Here is a 19,442-nt window from a genome sequence, read left to right as displayed (position 1 = left end):
TTTGTAAGAAAAGGTACAGAGGGAAAGTATTCATTATGATCTGCAGTGTGCATTATACCTTTTAAACCAAACGCTGATGCAAGCATCAGTTCTGCCAGATGAAAGAGGCATTGCAGTAGTGAAAGGGATTATTAAATATTGCACTGTGGTGCAGCAGAACGAAGCTCAGATATATTAACCAGTGGGTTCCTGTTTAATTCATTTTGCTACCAAAAATAATAATTTTTACAGCAATACCACCTGCTCTCTAAGGATCTCAAAGATTTTCCATTAATGACAGCACTCCTGTTGCAGTACTTTGAGCTACAGTATGCAAAAAGGAAAGAGGGGGGAAAAGGGAATTAGGAAGAGATAAATACAACACCATGCTCCAAGAGACATGTGGAAGAACCTAGGGCACATAGCCAATTCTGGGTTTTATGCGCTGCCTTGTAATCAAAAAACACTCTTCATGTATACATCAGATACATACATCTAATACATCAACTCATTTAATAAGAGCCCTGCTTGGGTTCTTGTTCTTCTTCCTGCCCTGTTATTTTGACCTGCTATAGTAAAACAAAGTTTACAAAAGGCTGAATATCTTCCCAATTCCTCATGCTGAGGAAGCTGCTGGCATAAGGCTGCTCTTTCAGCTCAGCACAGGAAACACAGGCAGTGTGGTTTGGGTGTCCATGGTCTAGGCATGTTGGAATAGGATTTCCGGTACTACATGGCATAAAGCAGGGTGATCTCCAACAATATCACTGCAATTAGTAATTGTAACTGCAACTGTGAGACCACAGAGTGTGAACACTGCTCTACGCTACAGCAGGACTGGCACAGCATAAGAAGGAATGAAGCAGGTTTACAGACAGGGATCACATAGAAATTCCTGTAAGAGAAAGCAATTTCATATTCCGTGTCTCACTTGCATCCTGAGCACACACTGTCAACTGCACAGGAGGGGCCTGGATAATTCCTATATTGAGCTGCATATCAGGTTTTGCTGGGTAACTGTGTAACGAGGGAAAGTCACCCTTTAAAACCCATTTCTCTTTTCTAAACTAGGGATAACCATTAGCTTATGGGGTGTTGTAAGCATTTAGCAATTAGATGCTACACTGAATAGTGCACTGTGCTACACATTTCTTCCCTGTCTTTAAATTATGGCGACATTAATCCCTAAGCACTGGCAAAGGTTCGGCAGCAATAATTACAATCTACTTACCTGGAATTCCATGAAACCTTTAATTGACCAAGGCATTCTTCCTCAATTCCTCCTCTGGATTGCTCTGTGCTGCCTATGTATGCTATTGAACAGCAATAATTTTCAGCCCTAGGCTGGCTGTCTTTTATTAGTGTGTCTTTTTGGTGTACAGGAAGTGTCTGCTCTTTTTATTTCTATCTGTTCTGCAACAAAAGGGAGACGCTACAACTATTGTGAGACTGATATGTGTTTCTATGCAGTTCTTCTGCAGAAAGCTAAAGAAAGATAAAAAAGGAGAAAGGGGAAGGACCCAGAAACAAGTTAATGACACTATAAAGACTGATTTAAAAATAAAAAGTCAAATTATTAGGAAAAGTCTGCCCTAGCTGCTCTATTCTTAGCAAGGCACAATGAAGAAACGCCAGTCTGCAGCCCTCTAAGCAGTTAACTGACATTTTCATTTGAAGCTAACTGCACACTTTTGCTATAAAACATCATTAGCACCAGTTCAGCCATGCCAAGAGATGACCATTTTCCTGTTAACTAGAACAGCTAGACGTCTGAGAGTAAAAATACTGGAACCCCACGATACTAAAGGCTGTGCAGCAGCATTCACAAGAGCCTGCTTTACTGATGAGAACCAAGAACCAGGGTCTGATAATTCGTTTGTAGCTTCCTCAGCACCCCTGGCAAATCAGGTGAGATATATTATTTACAGGCATGCTGTGTATTATGGATCACAGCTGGAAAAGCAGTACTGATTTATCACAGTAATCCTTGTAGCTACAGCCAGGATACGCTACAGCATACATGACATATGAGAGACCTCCAAGCAGGTCACCCCATGATTTGAGTAACCTTACACCCTACAGCTTTACTTCCAATTTGCCTTATTCCTTGAAGAACTTAGGAAAACAGGACAATGTATTCCCTCTACTCCAATAATCAGCAACTCTGTAATCAGCACAATCAAATAAGGATTGTTGTCTTTCTCTTGTGCAATTAATCATTTAACTTGGGAGGCAGCTGGAACCAGCGATGGAGGCAGAAGTCTATTAGTCATTAGCGTGAAATGGGCCAGCCTGACCATCTCCCTTTACTGACAACATAAATCCATTAGGGGTTTTATTGTTAATGTTAAACTTTATCCTGCTTAGAACATTAACTTAAAAAAATAGAGTTAAATAATTTACACTAGAAAGGGAGAGACTCAGTAATAGCCTTTTACTGGGTAAAGCTCTCTCATTTCTTTATTGTTACATTGACAAATGATCAGATACCAGAGTAATTAATTTTGTTTTCTCTTGAGCACACCAGAGCCAGGGCAGCCAATACAACTTGCACCGAGACTCCCATCCAGCATAAGCCTTTAAGAACACTTCCACCTTTGTACATGCAGCAATCCCAAAGTGCAAAAAAATCTGCACATTCGGCATAAAGGAAAATATACTTTTCCTTTAATGCACACTTAGCCTTTGAGTGCTGCCTCCAAGCTATCAGCGCTTGGCTTGTGACCATCTCTAATAAGATAATGAATATCAAACATGAATTTTCTTGGCCAGCTCTCTGTTTTTGACTCATTTTCTTTTCCTGTAATTGCATTTTCCCCACCATCAATCAGTGCCAAGCACAGCACCTTAAAAATGTAACTCATCAGAATCTATGGTTTATTTCTTTTGCTGGTGTGGCAGGATTAGATGAACGACACCTACCAGTCACTCAGTACTAAGAATTTGATGCAAGTCAAATAAATCCACTTCTTTTTCCTTCCCCTTCTTTCAGGTGTTTCAAAGAAGCCTCTGTTACTCCTACACTATCTCTGTGCCTTCCTTTTGAACATGGTTCTCCACACTCCCGAACCAGCATATGTTCTCCAAAGAAGATGACGCAACTCTTCCATTTTTCAGAAGCATTAAATAAACCGATGTTTTCCAATGTGGGAAACAGACAGCATGCTAAACTATAGCTCACCAACCAAAAATTACACAAGGAGCCCCAAAGGGATTTCAGCGACTCTGCAACTACGAGGCCTTGGGTAACATGGTTTAGAGCGAGGTGTCCCTGCTCATGGCAGGGGGGTTGGAACTTGATGATCTTAAGGTCCTTTCCAACCCTAACTATTCTATGATTCTATGATTCTAAGTGTCTGTTCTTTATGACCAGCTTTTACCAAAATCCATTGGATTTCTACCATTACCTCTACCAAGCAAAAGACTACCAGAATTCCCAAGCTTATAAATACTTGGGAAAAATGCAATACAAAGCATGCATTTTTTGGTCATCACGTATCTAATTCATGGCATAAGTATTTTTTCCCAGTCGCAAACCGTACTGATGCTGGGAAGTCAGAAAGATCTTGCAAATGAGCTGGGCAGGGAAGACAAGAGACAAATCAAACCCTATCTAGAACTATCACGCTCTCCCTTTCATCACTAAGAGGGAAGAAGAAAAAAAACTATACCATGCAGCATATCCAGACAGCACTTCAGAGGCTCTAAGCCAACTGGAAGCAACTTCAGTGTGGTCTTGAGTCTGAACTAATATTTTACTCTACCTCTCAACAGGGTTTGATTCCTGCCCATGTCTGGTGGTCAGCACCAAATAAACCACATCCCCACTGCTGCTATCAGCTCCAAACGTGAACAACTCACTGGTATTTGCCCACTGTATGCCATTATGTGCCACATGGACACATGGGGAATGTGTGTCTGAGATGGCCTATGATGGGAGAACTTCCCATCTCAATGAAAAAGAAATTAAAATATAACTTAAATAATTAATTTGTTATTAACTGCTATGGAACTTGCCAAGAATCTCTCAATTAAGAAAATACAATTTGATTGAATAATCCCACTATTTAAATTGTCGATAAAATCAAATGTGATACTGTTTCTCTTAAAAAGAAAGCCCAAAACAAAGCCTCATGCAAGGCCAGTCATATCCCATAAATCAACAGGCTTTAGGAAATCTCAAAATATAAATGGGATTTTTCTTTTCCAGCTTGTCAGCAGAAGCAAAGGCATAGCCAACATAAACCATCACCACATACTTGTCTGAGAAACTGTGATGTTGAAGTAAAACTTGGCTAGGACAGCACCATATGAAACTGTTATATATTATTCTGCAGGACTATATAGGGAAAGTTAAGTAAATCAATAAATCTGATATCCGTGAATGCAATTAAACATTTGGTTTTAATGAAGCTCAAAGTTATACTCATTGCTAAACAACAATAATAAAAAGCTCTATTACCACGGGAAGAGGATTCTAGATGTTTTCAGTTTGTAAGAAGTCAATTGACTATAGAGGGCTGTCATCCTTACACACCACATATTCACATTAAGTCTGCTTCTGCCCACAGACAGTGTGAATAATCGTGCAATGCTCATGTACCACCTAAAATCCTATAGGACCTTCATTTCATAATTAATGGTACAGCTGCAAAAGTGAAGGATCTGGTCCCACAGCTATATCACTGATTACAATGAAATGTAGGTGAATAGATTAAACAATTGGAGCGCTGTGGCCCTGAGGAGCTGTTCTCATGATGCTCACGATGGATGTACCCCAGTTACTCACTACAGTGTTTCTCAACGTGCATGATATCAGAAAGTGATCTGTAAAGTGATAGGGCATTTTAATTTATTTTACTTATACATTCTCCATTCCTAGGGCTTTGTATAACAAATTCCCAGGACAGTAAGTAGAGAAACAAACAAAAGAAGAAGAAAAATGTAGTAATGATTGAAAACTTCACTTTTAGTATGTGTTGATAGTTGCAGATGAATACTACTGGGATAAATGAAAAGATGATGTATTGACTGTTTTTCTAATGGTCTGGGTGATCCTTGGATATTTTCCAAATGGTTTGGTCATTCTTTCACTTAAAAAGAAAAAAAAAGGAAATCTAGAGAATGGGACTTGAACTTCAGAGGCAGAAGCACTCCTGTCTCCACCACAGCCTTGGACAAGCAATTCACCTCTTTCTGCATCAGTTCCCCACCTTTAAAATGGGGTAAATTTTAGTAACGACAGACAATAATTATCTATTGATGGACCATCACACAAGACCCAATTAATACCATTATCCTACTATACTGCACATCAGGGTTTCATTAAAATAACAAGTCTGACCCAAATCAGCAAAGGGCAACATCTCAAAGGGAGGTTAAAGCAGTAGCTGGTAGAGGTGTTCTCATGCAGACACATCATTAGTCAGATAGGTTTTATTCCAGTCAGTGCCTTTCATTAAGCTGAAAATATATTCTATAGCACAGTGTCTAAAATACAGTCATATGCAGATACTACTGTAGCACACACTTAATCATTTCTTGGTGCAAGACAGATTTGTCCAGAGTGAATGCATACTGCTCTGCAACTTTGATGCCTGGAATTTAAGCACGGAGTTACTTGAATTGAAAGCGATAATGCAATTTCATGTCCAGCATTTGGCTTGCAAGAAGCAGTAATTGTGCTATCAGAGAAAGCGTCACATGCAAACTCAACTGGGAGGATGACAAGGCAGAGCAAGGAAAGCAGAGAAGAATGAAGAAGGAAAGAGACATTGGCACCAGCGCCAATTTAGTGAGCACATATTCTACCGCTGTGCAGCAAAGGGCATAACAATAGAAGGCGGACTGACTTAAAACTGCACATCACATTAAGGTCCATACAATGCTTTATCAAGTTACACAATATAAAAAGATATTTAGTTTCAGTTTCTAGGGTTTTGGGTTTTGCTTTTAAATTAAGTGCTGTCAGACACAGACTTGATGGAGGAAGGGCAGGTTCAAACAGCAGGGTACACATCATCTGCCATGCTTGTCCTGGCAGCAGCAGTGATGCTCAGGGGATCACTGTGCACCTAGGGACAGTGTGCACACAACTGTCAAAGAGTGGACATGCTGTTCATCTCAGAACATAGAAGGGATCATGATCCAGGAGCTGATTAGCACTCAAACAGCCAGAATACAGAAGCTATGAAACCCCAGAAGCTGAATGCTTTGTACGTAGAGCTCAAAAACCTCCAGTAGTTTCACGGTCAGATAACTTACAAACCATGTGAGATGTTTATATGAAACAAAAGCTCTTCAGACAGTACGGGAGGAAAGCACACATCCAAACCAGAGCTTTTCTCAGCTGGGATTTTCTCCTAACCTCATTTTTGGATGCAATCTCCCTTTCTGTGTGGAAATCATGCTTGAGGAATATGAGGAATTTAAGGGTTTTTTTCTCACTGGTTTCCTACTTCCATTCCCTTTTTAAATAGTTGATGTCTGGAGTGTCATATTTAACCCCCCTCTTCAGCTGACTGTGTCTGGGACACAGTGGGTTCAGCCAGACCATGTGGAAAATGGATGGCTCTAACGCTGGTGGCCTTGTGTAGCATGACCATGTAATCCCATTAAAAACAATTGTCTGATCAGTTCTGGGGCCTTATCCCCATCACTTTCTCTGTGGACACAACATCTTTCAGTCACTGATAGGACTGGACAATGATGAAATACATTCTGTATGTGTTAATGGGTTTATTATCTAGAAATTGGGCAACTCTAAGGGATTCTTAGAACTTTCAAGAGCGTTTTGGTGTTTTCAAAAGGCTTCCTATGAGATTTCTATCCTTAGACTAGCAAAGCATTTCTGACAGAAACTTCACCCACCAGAAGCATCACTGTAGCTGAACACCCCCATGTCAGCATCCTCTGCCAGCTCCTGGACCATAGAGATTGTGCCCTTTTTCAGGCTGCTTTTTTTTAATGTGTATTTACTAGGTTCCGCACTTGCAGAGAAAGGAACAGGGGAAAAATCATTTGAGTCTACCCAAATTCATCACAGAAGATGTGTCTGCTGGCTACAGGCCAAAATTATTTGCTAAGGACTTGAAGAGCCTCTGAGCTAGACAAACAGAAGGGTGTTTCCTGAGGACAGGAAGGAAACGACTTGACCTTGTCGTACCTTCACCTTCCCACAGGCTTTGACAGTCTAATTGGCTTTCTTATCCAGATGGAAGTGCCGGAAATCCTGATTACCCATTGTTCCCATTTTCTGCATTCAGCATTTACTGTCTCTTCTTCGCCATTCAGCTCTTCCTCCTCTGGAGGAGCAGCAGGATATGGATTATGGCACAATTATATTCTTCTCTAACCTGCATTTTAGGCAGCTATCAGTGTCCATCCAACTATTTATGCCATTTCAATCCTATGTGAAGCGAGGCACTTGAATGTTATGTCTGAGAGGATGTGACATAGCTGGAATAAGTGAGTGTGTACAGGAGAGATGGGTCTACTTCTCATTTATCTTTATATCTCACCCCCTCTACCTGCCTGAAAAACGTCAGCTAGTCAAACCTAAACAGTCTTAGTTTGTAGATTTAACACTTGATTCTCCTTGTAGCTCATCATGGAGTAACTGTGCTGTATTTACTAGCTAACAGCACCTCTCAAATGATCAACGGTGTGTCTGTACCATGAGAACTTGATGACTGCAGTAGGTCAGAGCAAGGTTGCTCCAGCTCAGCGCCTTATCTCTGGCCCTGGCCAAAAGCAGATACTTGGGAGTAGGACACAAGAACATAAGCAGCACAGCAGAGTTGGTACCCCCAGCTCTGACAACATGAGCCATCTTTGGATTTGACAGCCCTAGAGATGCCCCTTCTTTCTCTCCTCCCCAAATTGTCTCTTCTTTCTTGAATCTACAGGTACGTTTTACATTGACACCCACCGATGACAGGGAGCTCCACAGCTTCATTAGGTGGTGAATAATAAAGTACTTTCCCTTTGCTCTATAATTTCATTTGATGTCTCCGAATTTTGGGGTTATGAAAAATGTCAGCAATTGCCCCCTCTTCAGCAAGACATTCAGTCTTCTCTCATCATATCCCTTTTCTCCATCATCTCCTTCCAAAAGTGACAAATCCTAGTCTATTTTCTCTCCCTGGATAAAAGGTGTTCCTTACCTTTGATCATAAGTTTTGCCCTTCTCTGTGACTTTTTTTGGGTATAATGCTTCCTTTTTGGAGATGGGGAAGGGAAAAGCAGAACTGAATTCAAGATGTGAGTTCACTATGGATTTATAAAGTGGTAACAAAGTTTTTTTTGTTTTATCCTCTATTTCTCTCTCAGTAATTCCTATGAACCTTTTTGCTTCTTTGACTACTGCTGAGCACTCAGGCTTCAGAGCATACCAAATGTGGAACCTATTCTTTATGACTAGTTTCACATCTTTTAATGAACTCTCCTAATCTGGGGGAAAAGACACAGTCCCTACCTATCCACACCTGGAACAATGCCCAAGGTGCTTGTCTGGAGGAGTGGGAGGATATTAGTGCTCTGAGATTTCAGTGAGCTAACAGCTTGCACTTCCTTTCCTTAGATGTTTTTCAGGCACTGAAACTTCAGCTCCATGCAACAGCTGTGTGAGGTAGGTAAGGATCATTAAATGAATTTCACAGATGAAGAAATTGAGACAGAGAGGTTTGTCCAATTCACTTAGAAACTGTCACAAAGCCAGGAACAGACCCTGAGAATGAGACCAGTCTTTCCTTCCACCGGCTGCTGCAAATGGAACGACTGCTCCAAGGATTGCACCATGTGGCTCCATGACCGAATGATGGCTTATGTCTCTAAGTCCCTGCAGTCTTTGTCATGCCATGAGAAAACAAGAGTCCCCACTCCAGCAAATTGGTGGGCAAGTACATCATCCTATCCTATCTTACCCTATCCTATCTTACCCTATCCTATCTTACCCTATCCTATCTTACCCTATCCTATCCTATCCTATCCTATCCTATCCTATCCTATCCTATCCTATCCTATCCTATCCATAACTATTCTTTCAAGCTGTAATACTGGTAAAGTTGCCAGCAAAGTAAGCCATGAAGTACTTTTGAACTGTCCTATTTCTCCTCATATTATTTCAGACTGGATCACGTCTAGTAAATCACAGAATCATACAACGGTTTGGTTTGGAAGGGACCTTTAAAGGATATCTATTCCAATCCTCCTGCAATGAGCAGGGACATCTTCCTGATCACTGATCAACTTCCTGCAACACTGATCAAGATCAACTAGATCTTTCCACCTGCATTCTGAAGGGATGCATTGACACAGCAATGTTTTGGTGGCAGAGATATACAGTGACCTGTGGGTCTGATTCTGGAAGGTACTTAGTGCTCTCAGAACTTCAGAGCAGCTCCTTGGGATTTCACACCACCTGATCTTTGATTCCTAACCAGTTTTAATGAGAAAGCCTGGATGGTTCAAGCTGCTGACAGTGCATTATGATGGCTTTCAAATAGACATCACTGGCTTGGACCAAGCACAGGTACTGATTGGAGGTTATTGCTATTCACCATCAGGCTGTGAAGTGAGTCTTGTGGAGTAAGTCAACAGGGAGACTTTGTTCTGAAAAAGATGTTGCTACACTTTTCCTGTGGGGAAGGAGCTTAATACTCTCAGCTTGCACTTTGGGGATTTATCTGCAGTAGTGCCAGATGAGACAAAAATGTCACTGCCAGCATATGTTACCTTGACATACCTGACTATCTAAAACTGGGAAACAACTCTATGGGCTCAACAATGACAATAACAGCACATTAGAGAAGGTAGAAAATGCTTTTAATGTGGAGAAGAGCAATTTCTCTTGAGAGTTTGTAATTTCTTAGGTAACTCCTGAACAAGACATCAGTGCAGACCCTGTCCTACATGGTGCAAATATTGCCTATGGAGCTTGCAGCAAAGCAATACCTGTAATTAAAATGCTGGGAGCAACACATATTTTTACAGACTGAGAGCATGACTGGTGAACGCAGACTGCCATGGTCCATGTGAGGGGTTAATTAGAGTAAATCTGTGGAAGATGCCATAAGGCCCTTGTCCACGTAGGAATGAGCCCCAGGAATCCATCTGCTACTGCAAATGGGTCCCTTGAACAGGGGTAAGGGTCTTGGTAACAAACTCTTTGCTCTCTCCGCTGCTGTCAATCCCACAGTTCTGTTATTAAAGCCTTGATGATACCACTATTGCGCAAAATGCAAAATCAAGGGAAAAAGATTCCAGCTACTCATGCTGCTTGTAGATAAATTAGACCCAGAAAAGGTTGAGACAGCTGGAAATCTGACAGGAAAACTGGGTTTTCCAGGGAGAACACTAGAGCCAATTTACAGTTAATTACTGTGATTTGGAACAGCTCTGTGAGTAAATACCAGTCTCTGATTGTCCAAGTAAGGAAGATAATTGTTTCCTGAACTGTGTCCATTGTGCATTTAAACTGTTGTCAGCCTGTTCCTTTCTCAAGCTCAGAAGAGGTTTGGGTTTCAGCAATACGAATCTGTTACTCTTGTGTTAGCAAGTAGCTAAATCCTAATGCTGAGCATCATATCTGCCACGAACACGACCTATGGAGCTCCACAGCCGTATTTTTAAAGCAATCTCTCCTACTGCTGAGGCTGCTGGACCATGCATGAGTTCACAGCTGCAAAGGAGTCCTGCCATCACTGGTGACACAGCTTTGAGGACAAGGGGGATTGGAGGGGTACTGGACACTGCCAGCTCCAAAATGTGCCAAGCATCACACTGCTATAAAGGGGCATAGAGAAGGATGGGCAGCAAGAGACAAGGGACATCATGGAAAACACCTAACTGCTATCTATTATCAAAGCAACTAGAGGGAAAATGTTTTCACGGAGATTGCACCACCATTTGAAAAATGGATGTTTGAAAAATGGGTATTTGGAAAGTGGATATTGACATGCTTATTAAAAGGCAAACCACAAACTCAATGGGTACAAAGATGATTTCTTAAGGAGCTCAAGTATTAGTGAAGTATTGGCTTACCTGAGTCCAGAGCAGGTACTGAGACTGACTGAGGAGTCTGGGTACCCTCGTACATGGCCGTGGTAATAGCAGTGACCCTGATTGTGAAAAAGAGAAAGCATCTCAGTAGTCAGGAACATCCTTTGCTCTCTAGTTTCCATACTGGTTTTAGCCCCCCTTACTTGAAAGGGAGCATCTTTTTCAGGCTACAACATTCAAAAACACTCACAACACCTTTCCTGTCCCACTAAATCATAATATTCACTAATAAAGTCACTCTACTAAAGATTCCAGATTGTTCCTAAATGGAAACCTTAGGTGGTTTTTAAACACCAAAGGGTCAGGGGAGTTTTCTGGTTTGTAATGTTTGTTCTTGGGTTATGTTTTTAAGAGGGTCAATAACGTTTAAATTGCCCATCTGACCACCGTTTTCTGTGTTATTTTGTTTAAAGCTATAATATGGAATATTTTATGAAATTAATCAAATTAACAGATTGGCTGACACATTACTACTTTCTATGGAGACACATATTTTTATTTAAGGGTATTTGCATCTATGTATGCCTATAGAAGGCAGCTATGCATAAAGACAAGTACAAAAAGGCCAATCCAAACTCTATAGTTTGAAAAAAGTCACAGAGCAAATGAAGGGGGATGGAAACAAGTTGGAAAGGAAACCTTTTATTGAATTACCTAACCGAGTGGCTGCATGTTATTAAGGACAACCAAGTATAAGAGGGTCTTCTATTTTGAGAGGCAACAATCCAATTTCATTTTGTGGCTAGGTTATTGTATTTCCTTAATAATCCACTGCTTGCAAAAGGCACCCACAACAGAGATACTTTCTCAGCACACACACATATCTGTCTGGAATCAAGGTTAATTTTATTGTTGACTAAAGGTTATATTACATTCCCAATTACGTGGCTGGCTGGAAAGCCATGATTGTGTCAACGTCCAGCATTTCTTTTCTCATGACTCCTTTGAATGCCACCTGGAAACTGAAAGCACTGCTGTAAAAGGTTCCTATCTTATTAGTGCAAAGGAAAGTTATCACTCATGCTTCAACCTGACAGTCATCTCACTGTGTCTTTTTATTACTGGGTTCATTCACATCCATCCAGCTGCATTAATTAACCTTTTCAGTTTTGGGGCATGGCTTTCACTTACAAAGCCTCACACACAGCAGACTTCTAAAGACCACCTTGATATTGCTAAAGAAAGCAATAGCCATGAAAATGCTGGGCAAGATGCAATAATTCAGATATGAATTTTCTCCAAATAAGGTTATAACCATGAAAAATAATTGCTTAGGCTTAAAGCATTTGTATTTCCAACATGAGCAACTGAACATGGAACAGTAATATCAGACCTTCTAAATCTCAATAGCTTTTCTCAGTGAAAAAAACAATGGAAACAGGGTAATAGGTTTTTAGTCTTGGGTATTTTTATCATCAGGACTCATAGACTGAGTAACTCATTAGAAAGGATAAAGTGGCAATAGAAGGGTGGAAGTCATGCACTGAATTTGGGGGGAAAAGATTGCTTCAGTCAAAATTGCCAGGGTTGTGAAAGTTTTCAATGTATATTACAATGTATATTACAATGTATACTATTTCTCTTTAATTTAATGTTATCAGTTACATGCATCCAGTTGATAAGAGAAAAAACAATGTCCCCCACCTCAGCACTGATAGTATATAGTGAAAGTATAGAGTGGGGACTTATATAGTGATCGTGAAACAGGCTAAAACCAAATATAAAGTAGGTTTATTCTCATCACTTCAAGTTAAGTATAAGGCAGAGCTCTTAAGAAGGCAGTCTTTGGGGTTAATCATCACTGTTAATCACAGTAGTGAGTGGAATGGGGAGGGCAAGCTGACATCTCGTCCCACGCAGCCTGCTGCTGCAGTCTAGCTGTCTTTATCAAAGTGAATTATGGCAAAGGGCCTGATATCTTTCCCTCTCCACATACAACTTGTCATTTTATTAACTTTGAGCTCCCTGTTGTGGCCCATTTCACAGTTTCTCTCAGACCCACCTGCTATATGATGCCGAAGTTCAATACCGAAAATGTAAACTTATCAGACCATGGCCTGCAATCGGACTGGTAGAAAATTGATTTCTAGCTCAGTAACTCAACTGAACTGCAGGATTTCTTTTTCCCCCCTCTCCTATCAAAGCTTTTTTACTCCTGTAAAGCAGTAATAAAATAGATGACCCCCTAAAAACAATTAATTACCACGGCTGATTTGTCAGACTTAAAGCAGAACTCTACCTTTACTTGAGATCATTTAATAAACACCAGCTTTTGACAACTGCAGATTTTTCAAGCGCTATAAACCAGAAAAAATATTGTAGACACTGATTCATGTGCTAGAAACTCCCCAGATGACAGCTCCACAAACCTGACTCAGTTCGACCTCCGAGCAGAATTTGACTAAGCAACTTTTCAATAGGAAATTGGATTTGGTTACAGCTACAGACTATATTGATGTCCTCAGTGAAGAAGAGATATAAAAATAAAATCACAGGGACTTATCTTTTTGAAACCATATTGCAACATTTAATGAAAAATGAATTCGGTGATCTCTCTCAAAAAAATTATCTTTTAGGCAGCAAAATGCATTGTCAGTATTAATCATGACTTACTGCTGTTATGAAAACAGATATTTTTTAGTAAGGGAAAGTCTAGCTACCATTAGCCGTACACATATTCATATTAACGTAGGTTAATCTGTCAAAGACTTGTGTGCTTCGTTTCTTCCACTTACTTCCTTTAGGAGTCTATACAGCCTTCCAGTTTCTAAAACAAATGACTATTTACTACTAAACTGATTTAGAAGAAGATATGAGCATCCAGTGAGAAAGAAAATACTGAAAGCTTTCAAAATGATTGCTTTACTTGGAGCTATAATGAAGATGCTTTTTCAGAAGGGAGATGTTATGCATAGAAATAATGCCTTTCACTGACACCAGCAAAGCCTGTTACGGATGGGAACACAAAGCACAATGCCTCTTCTGACAGTGTCAGTAAATAAATAACGTAACGCAACCAATACTTTATAGGACTTAGGCAGAGAAAAGATAAACTTTGTAATTAAAATCACTTGCTGCATTGTTTCTAATTAAGGCGTTTGTACTGTCAGAGGAAAAAACATTACTGCTTTAAACTGTTTTCTATTTATAAAAAGCAGTTTTTAACTACTGATTTTAACCAGGATCATGTTACCCATATTTTTATATATATGCATACTCATAAATATACACATACCTACCTACCTACTTATGTATACACATATATATTTAAGTATCACGTGTATCCATAACAGTTTTATGGTCTGGTTTAAAAAGTATACCCAAAGAACCAGCCCCCTCTCCCAAATTCCTAAATGCAGAAACATACCCAAGCCTTCAACACCTCTGATCTGAACTTCTGCACTATGGAAATGAGATGTTTAGGGCTTTCTTCCTGACTGAACCACGACTTTCTTCCATAACTGATCCACAATGGCTTCATTTATTCTAACGTTTTAATGGGTATATTTTCAAGCAGCTGAATAAATCTTACGGCTTTTAAAAGTCACCTGGTTAAAACCCAACAGCTTGCCTTGTCTTCCTCTAGAAATTCATGTGTAGGATCACAGCAGTCAAAAAAGGTACTGAAGGCAACAATGAGAAAAGATCACACATGGAGCTGTTTCATCCCACAGCTCAGATCCTGGCAGAGAGAACCTTGGGGTTTAACAGTGAAGCATCATCTACCTGTGAAACACCAACCTTACCGTGTAATTGCGTACGAGGACCACGTCAGTGCCGTCTTTCAAATAATGGGTCTCTGTGAAGCTGCTGGCTAACAGGCCGCTGGAAAAAAATAGAGCACATGTAATATGAAGGCCACATCACTGTGACTTTGTCCTTTAGTGGTTCCGTTTAAGATAGCGATCAAAGCCAAGCATTAAAGATACAATGACTTACCGGGGCTGTGAGCGAAATAAGGAAAGATATAACTCCAAATACTGACGTTGCAGTACATGAACATTTCCTTCATTAACTGTGACTACAACTTTCCAGACTGCTTCCTCTTCTGTATAAGGACTCCACATTTCAGTATTGAATCTTCCACATCATTTTCAATATATTTTACATTAAATCTGACATTTGGAGCATTGTTAAATAATGATGGCTTGTGGAAAAGTAAAATATTCTCCCTGTGTTACTTAGTTTACTACATAATGTGTTGTATTCATCAGCATGTGACCACCCAAAGACTAGCTTAGCTCTTGGTAAAGGGAACAAACTCAAGCTAAAACACTACAAGAGCATATAGAAGTTAGAGAACTGGATTTATTCTGATCATCTGAAAAGGATATTCATGAATGGAAATCTAACAACTTGAAATGATGCATCAGGAGACAGTAAAAGGCCATGTCTGTGATGAGGCTCTCTGTTCTCATGCTCTTAGTTCTTCCCCTCATGCTTTTGGCAATGATACAATGCAATTACCATTTCCTAGAACTCTATAGAGAGGGGCATGTGTGTGACAACTATGAAAAAATCATTCCTGTAGAAACCCATGGGACAGGGAAAGCATCTTCTGCTTATATACATATAAAAGAAGTCTTGCTATTGATCTGGTTTTCAACTAAAGAACATTTTTAACAAGGCCAGAAGGAAGAATACATATTCACATTTACTCCTAACATAGGTCTTAAGCTGCACTCAACACAAACATGCTTGAGTTTTGACAAACACTAGTGAAATGCAGAAGCACAATACAGAGAAAACCATAGATAAATGCCACCATCATATTCAGAAAACTGGTGAGTTTGGACTATTGAAAATCTTTCGCACAGCATTTCACCATGTTCTTTCTGCTCCTCTTCGAAGAGGTGTTTCGCCCTTGGGATGTTCATTTGAACAAATCAGGCTCTTCCTTTTATTTAAAGCTGCTTAATGCTGCACTCTTGCAAATATACTAGTGGGAAGTAGTACAGAGTCTTTGTATGTTTCTTGCAATTTATATAAACATTAAAACTGGAACTTGAACACACATTTAATTTCCATTACTGATTTATTTCCACCACATTAATGTCCAATGGCTCAGTTATGACCAGGATCTGGTTGTGCTAGGAACTGAACAAAGAGTTATTAGAGAGGAAAACCCATCTTTAAAAGCCTCTATCTTAAGAGAGAAGGAAAAAAAATAACAAATGAAACAAGGCCACATCAAGAAGGAAACTGCAACATCTAAAGATTAAAACAGCAAACCCCAACATAAAGAATATTCTCACTTTACATTTTTCAGCTTGTGGGAAATAAAAGCATATTAATAGATACTGAATGTTCAAACACTGCAGCATCTGGTGGCTTGTACAGGACCTGCTCTGGACCTCAACCACTACACCTACAATGGGATGTAGTTGCCAAACAAGCATCTAGTGTTTAGATACTCCATATATTTCACAAACCAGCTACACAGGGACACCTTAAACCACCCCATGGTGACACGAGACATGCTTGATGCCAACAGTTGTCTCACCTCTTGTGCCTGCAACCTCTACAGGGACCTGCCTGAAACAACACTTGCTGTATCCATGTTTCCTATGGCCTCATTATCACAAAGAACAGTGGCATTTTTCATTATCATTATTATTTATATAGCAACACTGCTAAGTTCTGTGCTTAGCAGGCATTAATTGCCTTTGCAAAAGGCAAGATCCCATTGCTTTCAAAGCCAACAGAGTTCTGCTCTGCACTTTTTGGAAAGGGGATTTCATATAGGAGTGATTTTTTATGTGATGGGACATAATACAGGAAAGAGATAGGGGAACAGATGTAGCATAAGGTCAAAGTGATTAAGCAATACACTTGCCTTGTGCTCTGCTATTTCCAAAGGGTTTGACAGCAGTGATGATAAAGGTGACCTTTCTGCTTCTGTTCATTCTACCCTCAGGCACAGATTCAGAAAACATTTCATAGATTCATGGATTTTGATACCAGAAGGGAGCGCTGTGATCAGCAACCTGACCTGCCACGTTACCTAGGTTGTTTGACTTGAATTAATCCTCTAGGACAGGCAAACAAATTGCAGGTAAACATAATCCTGGTGTAGCTGTCATCAGTGTCCCTATCAGGATGAATTTTGCTATCTACCCTGATGAAAATACCAGATGAATGTAAGAATTCTCAGGGTGAGTAGTAAAAGATTGGTAAGAGAACCAATGTGACGGACTCCCACTGTTGGAGTAACCTAATAAAAGAAAAAGTATGCCCCAATGTAGAAGCCAGAGTAGGATTTCAAATCATGGAAATTTCATGTACCACCTTTGTAAGAAAAAAGCTTTTCAGGAGTCTGCATTAACGCTCCTCCAGTTTAATAACTGAGACATCTGTTTTCCTGCCACGTACAATGCTAGGGCTAGTTTGGGAGCAAGCCAGAGGAAAGGTTTTCTCCACACTATAGAGGCTGGGGACCTCTACAAGACGTGCTGCCAGGCAGTCCAACAATTTCTGGCAGAGAAAGAAGCCGTTAGCCCCACTTTAAGCATGTCTATTATCTTAAAAGCTGGACAGCCATACAGGCACACAGCATTAGTGTTCAGGGACAGCAAGTCATGTAAAGGCATTACTTGAAAGGTTATAAAAACTAAGTGTAACAAGCACCCAGCTTCCACTCCGCTTTCCAATTATAGCAATAATGTTTAACATACCAAACAAGGAATTCAACATATGTATCTATTAGGTAATTTAATAACAGCCCTCCCCACCCCACAAAGATATGCAATGTAATAGATTGATTTACATTTGTGGTTTTGACCCACAGTAAAAAAGATTAATAGGGGAAAGTAAATTAATTTAGATGGCAAGCTACTTAACCTAATTGGATCAATGTAATTCTGGAAGAGCAGGGATCAAAATAACCTTAATATATCATAGTGCAATTCATCACCATGTCTGGAGTTTCAGATGCTGTCAGCTACAATGCTCAGCAGTACCAGATGATTATCAGGTTTTTGCACTCCATGAACAGACGGAAACCAACGCTATTGAGAACTGTATCAACTGCTGGCTATGATTAAAGAAAATCAGTTGAGGCAACACCACAACTTTCTCATTCTTTCTCCAAAGATGCAGTTCTGGAGTTAAATTACTTATGCACTTAGTCACTGTGTGTCAGCACCGAGGATTCTTTGACATTTCTTAGAGTCAAACTAACAAGCAGAGGCTTTGATGGCTCAGAAGGACAAGTTTTATACCCCCTGATCTGCAGCAGACAGCATAGACTTCCTCATCCTCTGTAAATCAGTAGGAAGCTTACCTGTCAGATTGGCTGAGCCATTTTTAGGTGGCAAACAGCTTCCACTAACCTAAGCCTCAGGGAATACAGTGAACGTTATTTAAACCTGTAATCCTCACCTTCCCAGCCCCTTGAAACCTGTTTCAGGCAGTTTGTCTGGGGTGGGGGGAAATGTCCTGTTTTAAACACTTCAAACTTTTTACTCAATCCATCCAGTGACAGGAATGGCAATTTCACACACTGCCTCTCACTTGCAAATGAGAAAATCAGTCCCTGCTCTCCAGGCAGCACTATATTATTTCAAAAGGTTGTAATGACATTTCATCACCTGGGGAGAGTCAGAAAGACAGAGTCACACAAGTTAGAGATGGAAAAGGATCCAGTGGATCATACAGATGACCTCCCTAGAAGCCAACTATGCTATAGATCAAATTAGGTCTGTCTTATCGAGCTTCAAATGTCAGAAGCAGTGCTGATCCCACCACTCTCAGAGGGAGATTACTTTGCACCCGGCAGATGTTATTGTCATGATGCATTTCCTGATACCCAGCCTTTTCTAGTTTGTCCTAGCTGGAATAAAATGCTTTTCTTCCTTGGTACATCTATCATTCAGCTACGTGCATTTTACTATCAAATTCTGCTTTAATGTGCCAGGTATAGAATATCAGGCTATAAAAAAACCCAACAAGAACTGTGTACTTTTCATGTTAGTGCTGCTCAGGAATAATGTAAGCATCACCACAGCAGGAGCACACACCAGGGTTTTCCTTGGTGACACAGAAGAAACCGGTTGACAAAAGCCTAAGGAGCAAATATCTAATAGCACACAGGTTTGTTTTTCTATCTGTCTTTCAGCCTGAAACTCCTTTGCTTACCTTCCCTGTTGCAGGTCATCCTGCCGCAGCACAGATACAAGGGGGAAGACACCAACACTGTTATTTATCAAAATGAATCTACAAGTTTCTCTAAGCTGCTCTGTGCACCTGAAGTGACACCCAGCAACTGAGACTCAACAGCACTGCTTTAAAACCAAACAACATGACGTCCGGATAATCTCGTGCATGCTGCTTCAACATCCTGGGTGGTGTGTGACTCACTGTTACCCATCTCAGGACTATGCCTTGCTCTGGCTTGACATGGA

At 40.3% G+C, this 19,442-nt stretch overlaps 1 protein-coding gene across 2 annotated transcripts in view; it reads right to left on the bottom strand.

Moving 5' to 3' along the window:
* The window catches only part of ADAM12 (ADAM metallopeptidase domain 12), a 187,412-nt gene that overhangs the window by 67,295 nt on the left and 100,675 nt on the right, over nt 1-19,442 (bottom strand). For both annotated transcript variants that reach the window (XM_061364101.1, XM_061364102.1), the window contains 2 exons: nt 14,787-14,865; nt 11,023-11,099 (listed from right to left, as the gene is read on the bottom strand). In XM_061364101.1, the coding sequence (XP_061220085.1) occupies nt 11,023-11,099; nt 14,787-14,865 (156 nt within the window). The remainder of the gene's footprint in view (nt 1-11,022; nt 11,100-14,786; nt 14,866-19,442) is intronic.

The sequence above is a fragment of the Neopsephotus bourkii genome, unplaced genomic scaffold, assembly GCF_033783945.1.
Source record: "Neopsephotus bourkii isolate Nb327-2 ecotype Australia unplaced genomic scaffold, CSIRO-AGI_Nbou_v1 NB_1189, whole genome shotgun sequence".
Lineage (NCBI taxonomy): Eukaryota > Metazoa > Chordata > Aves > Psittaciformes > Psittacidae > Neopsephotus > Neopsephotus bourkii.
This window is presented reverse-complemented; position numbering and strand designations above follow the sequence as displayed.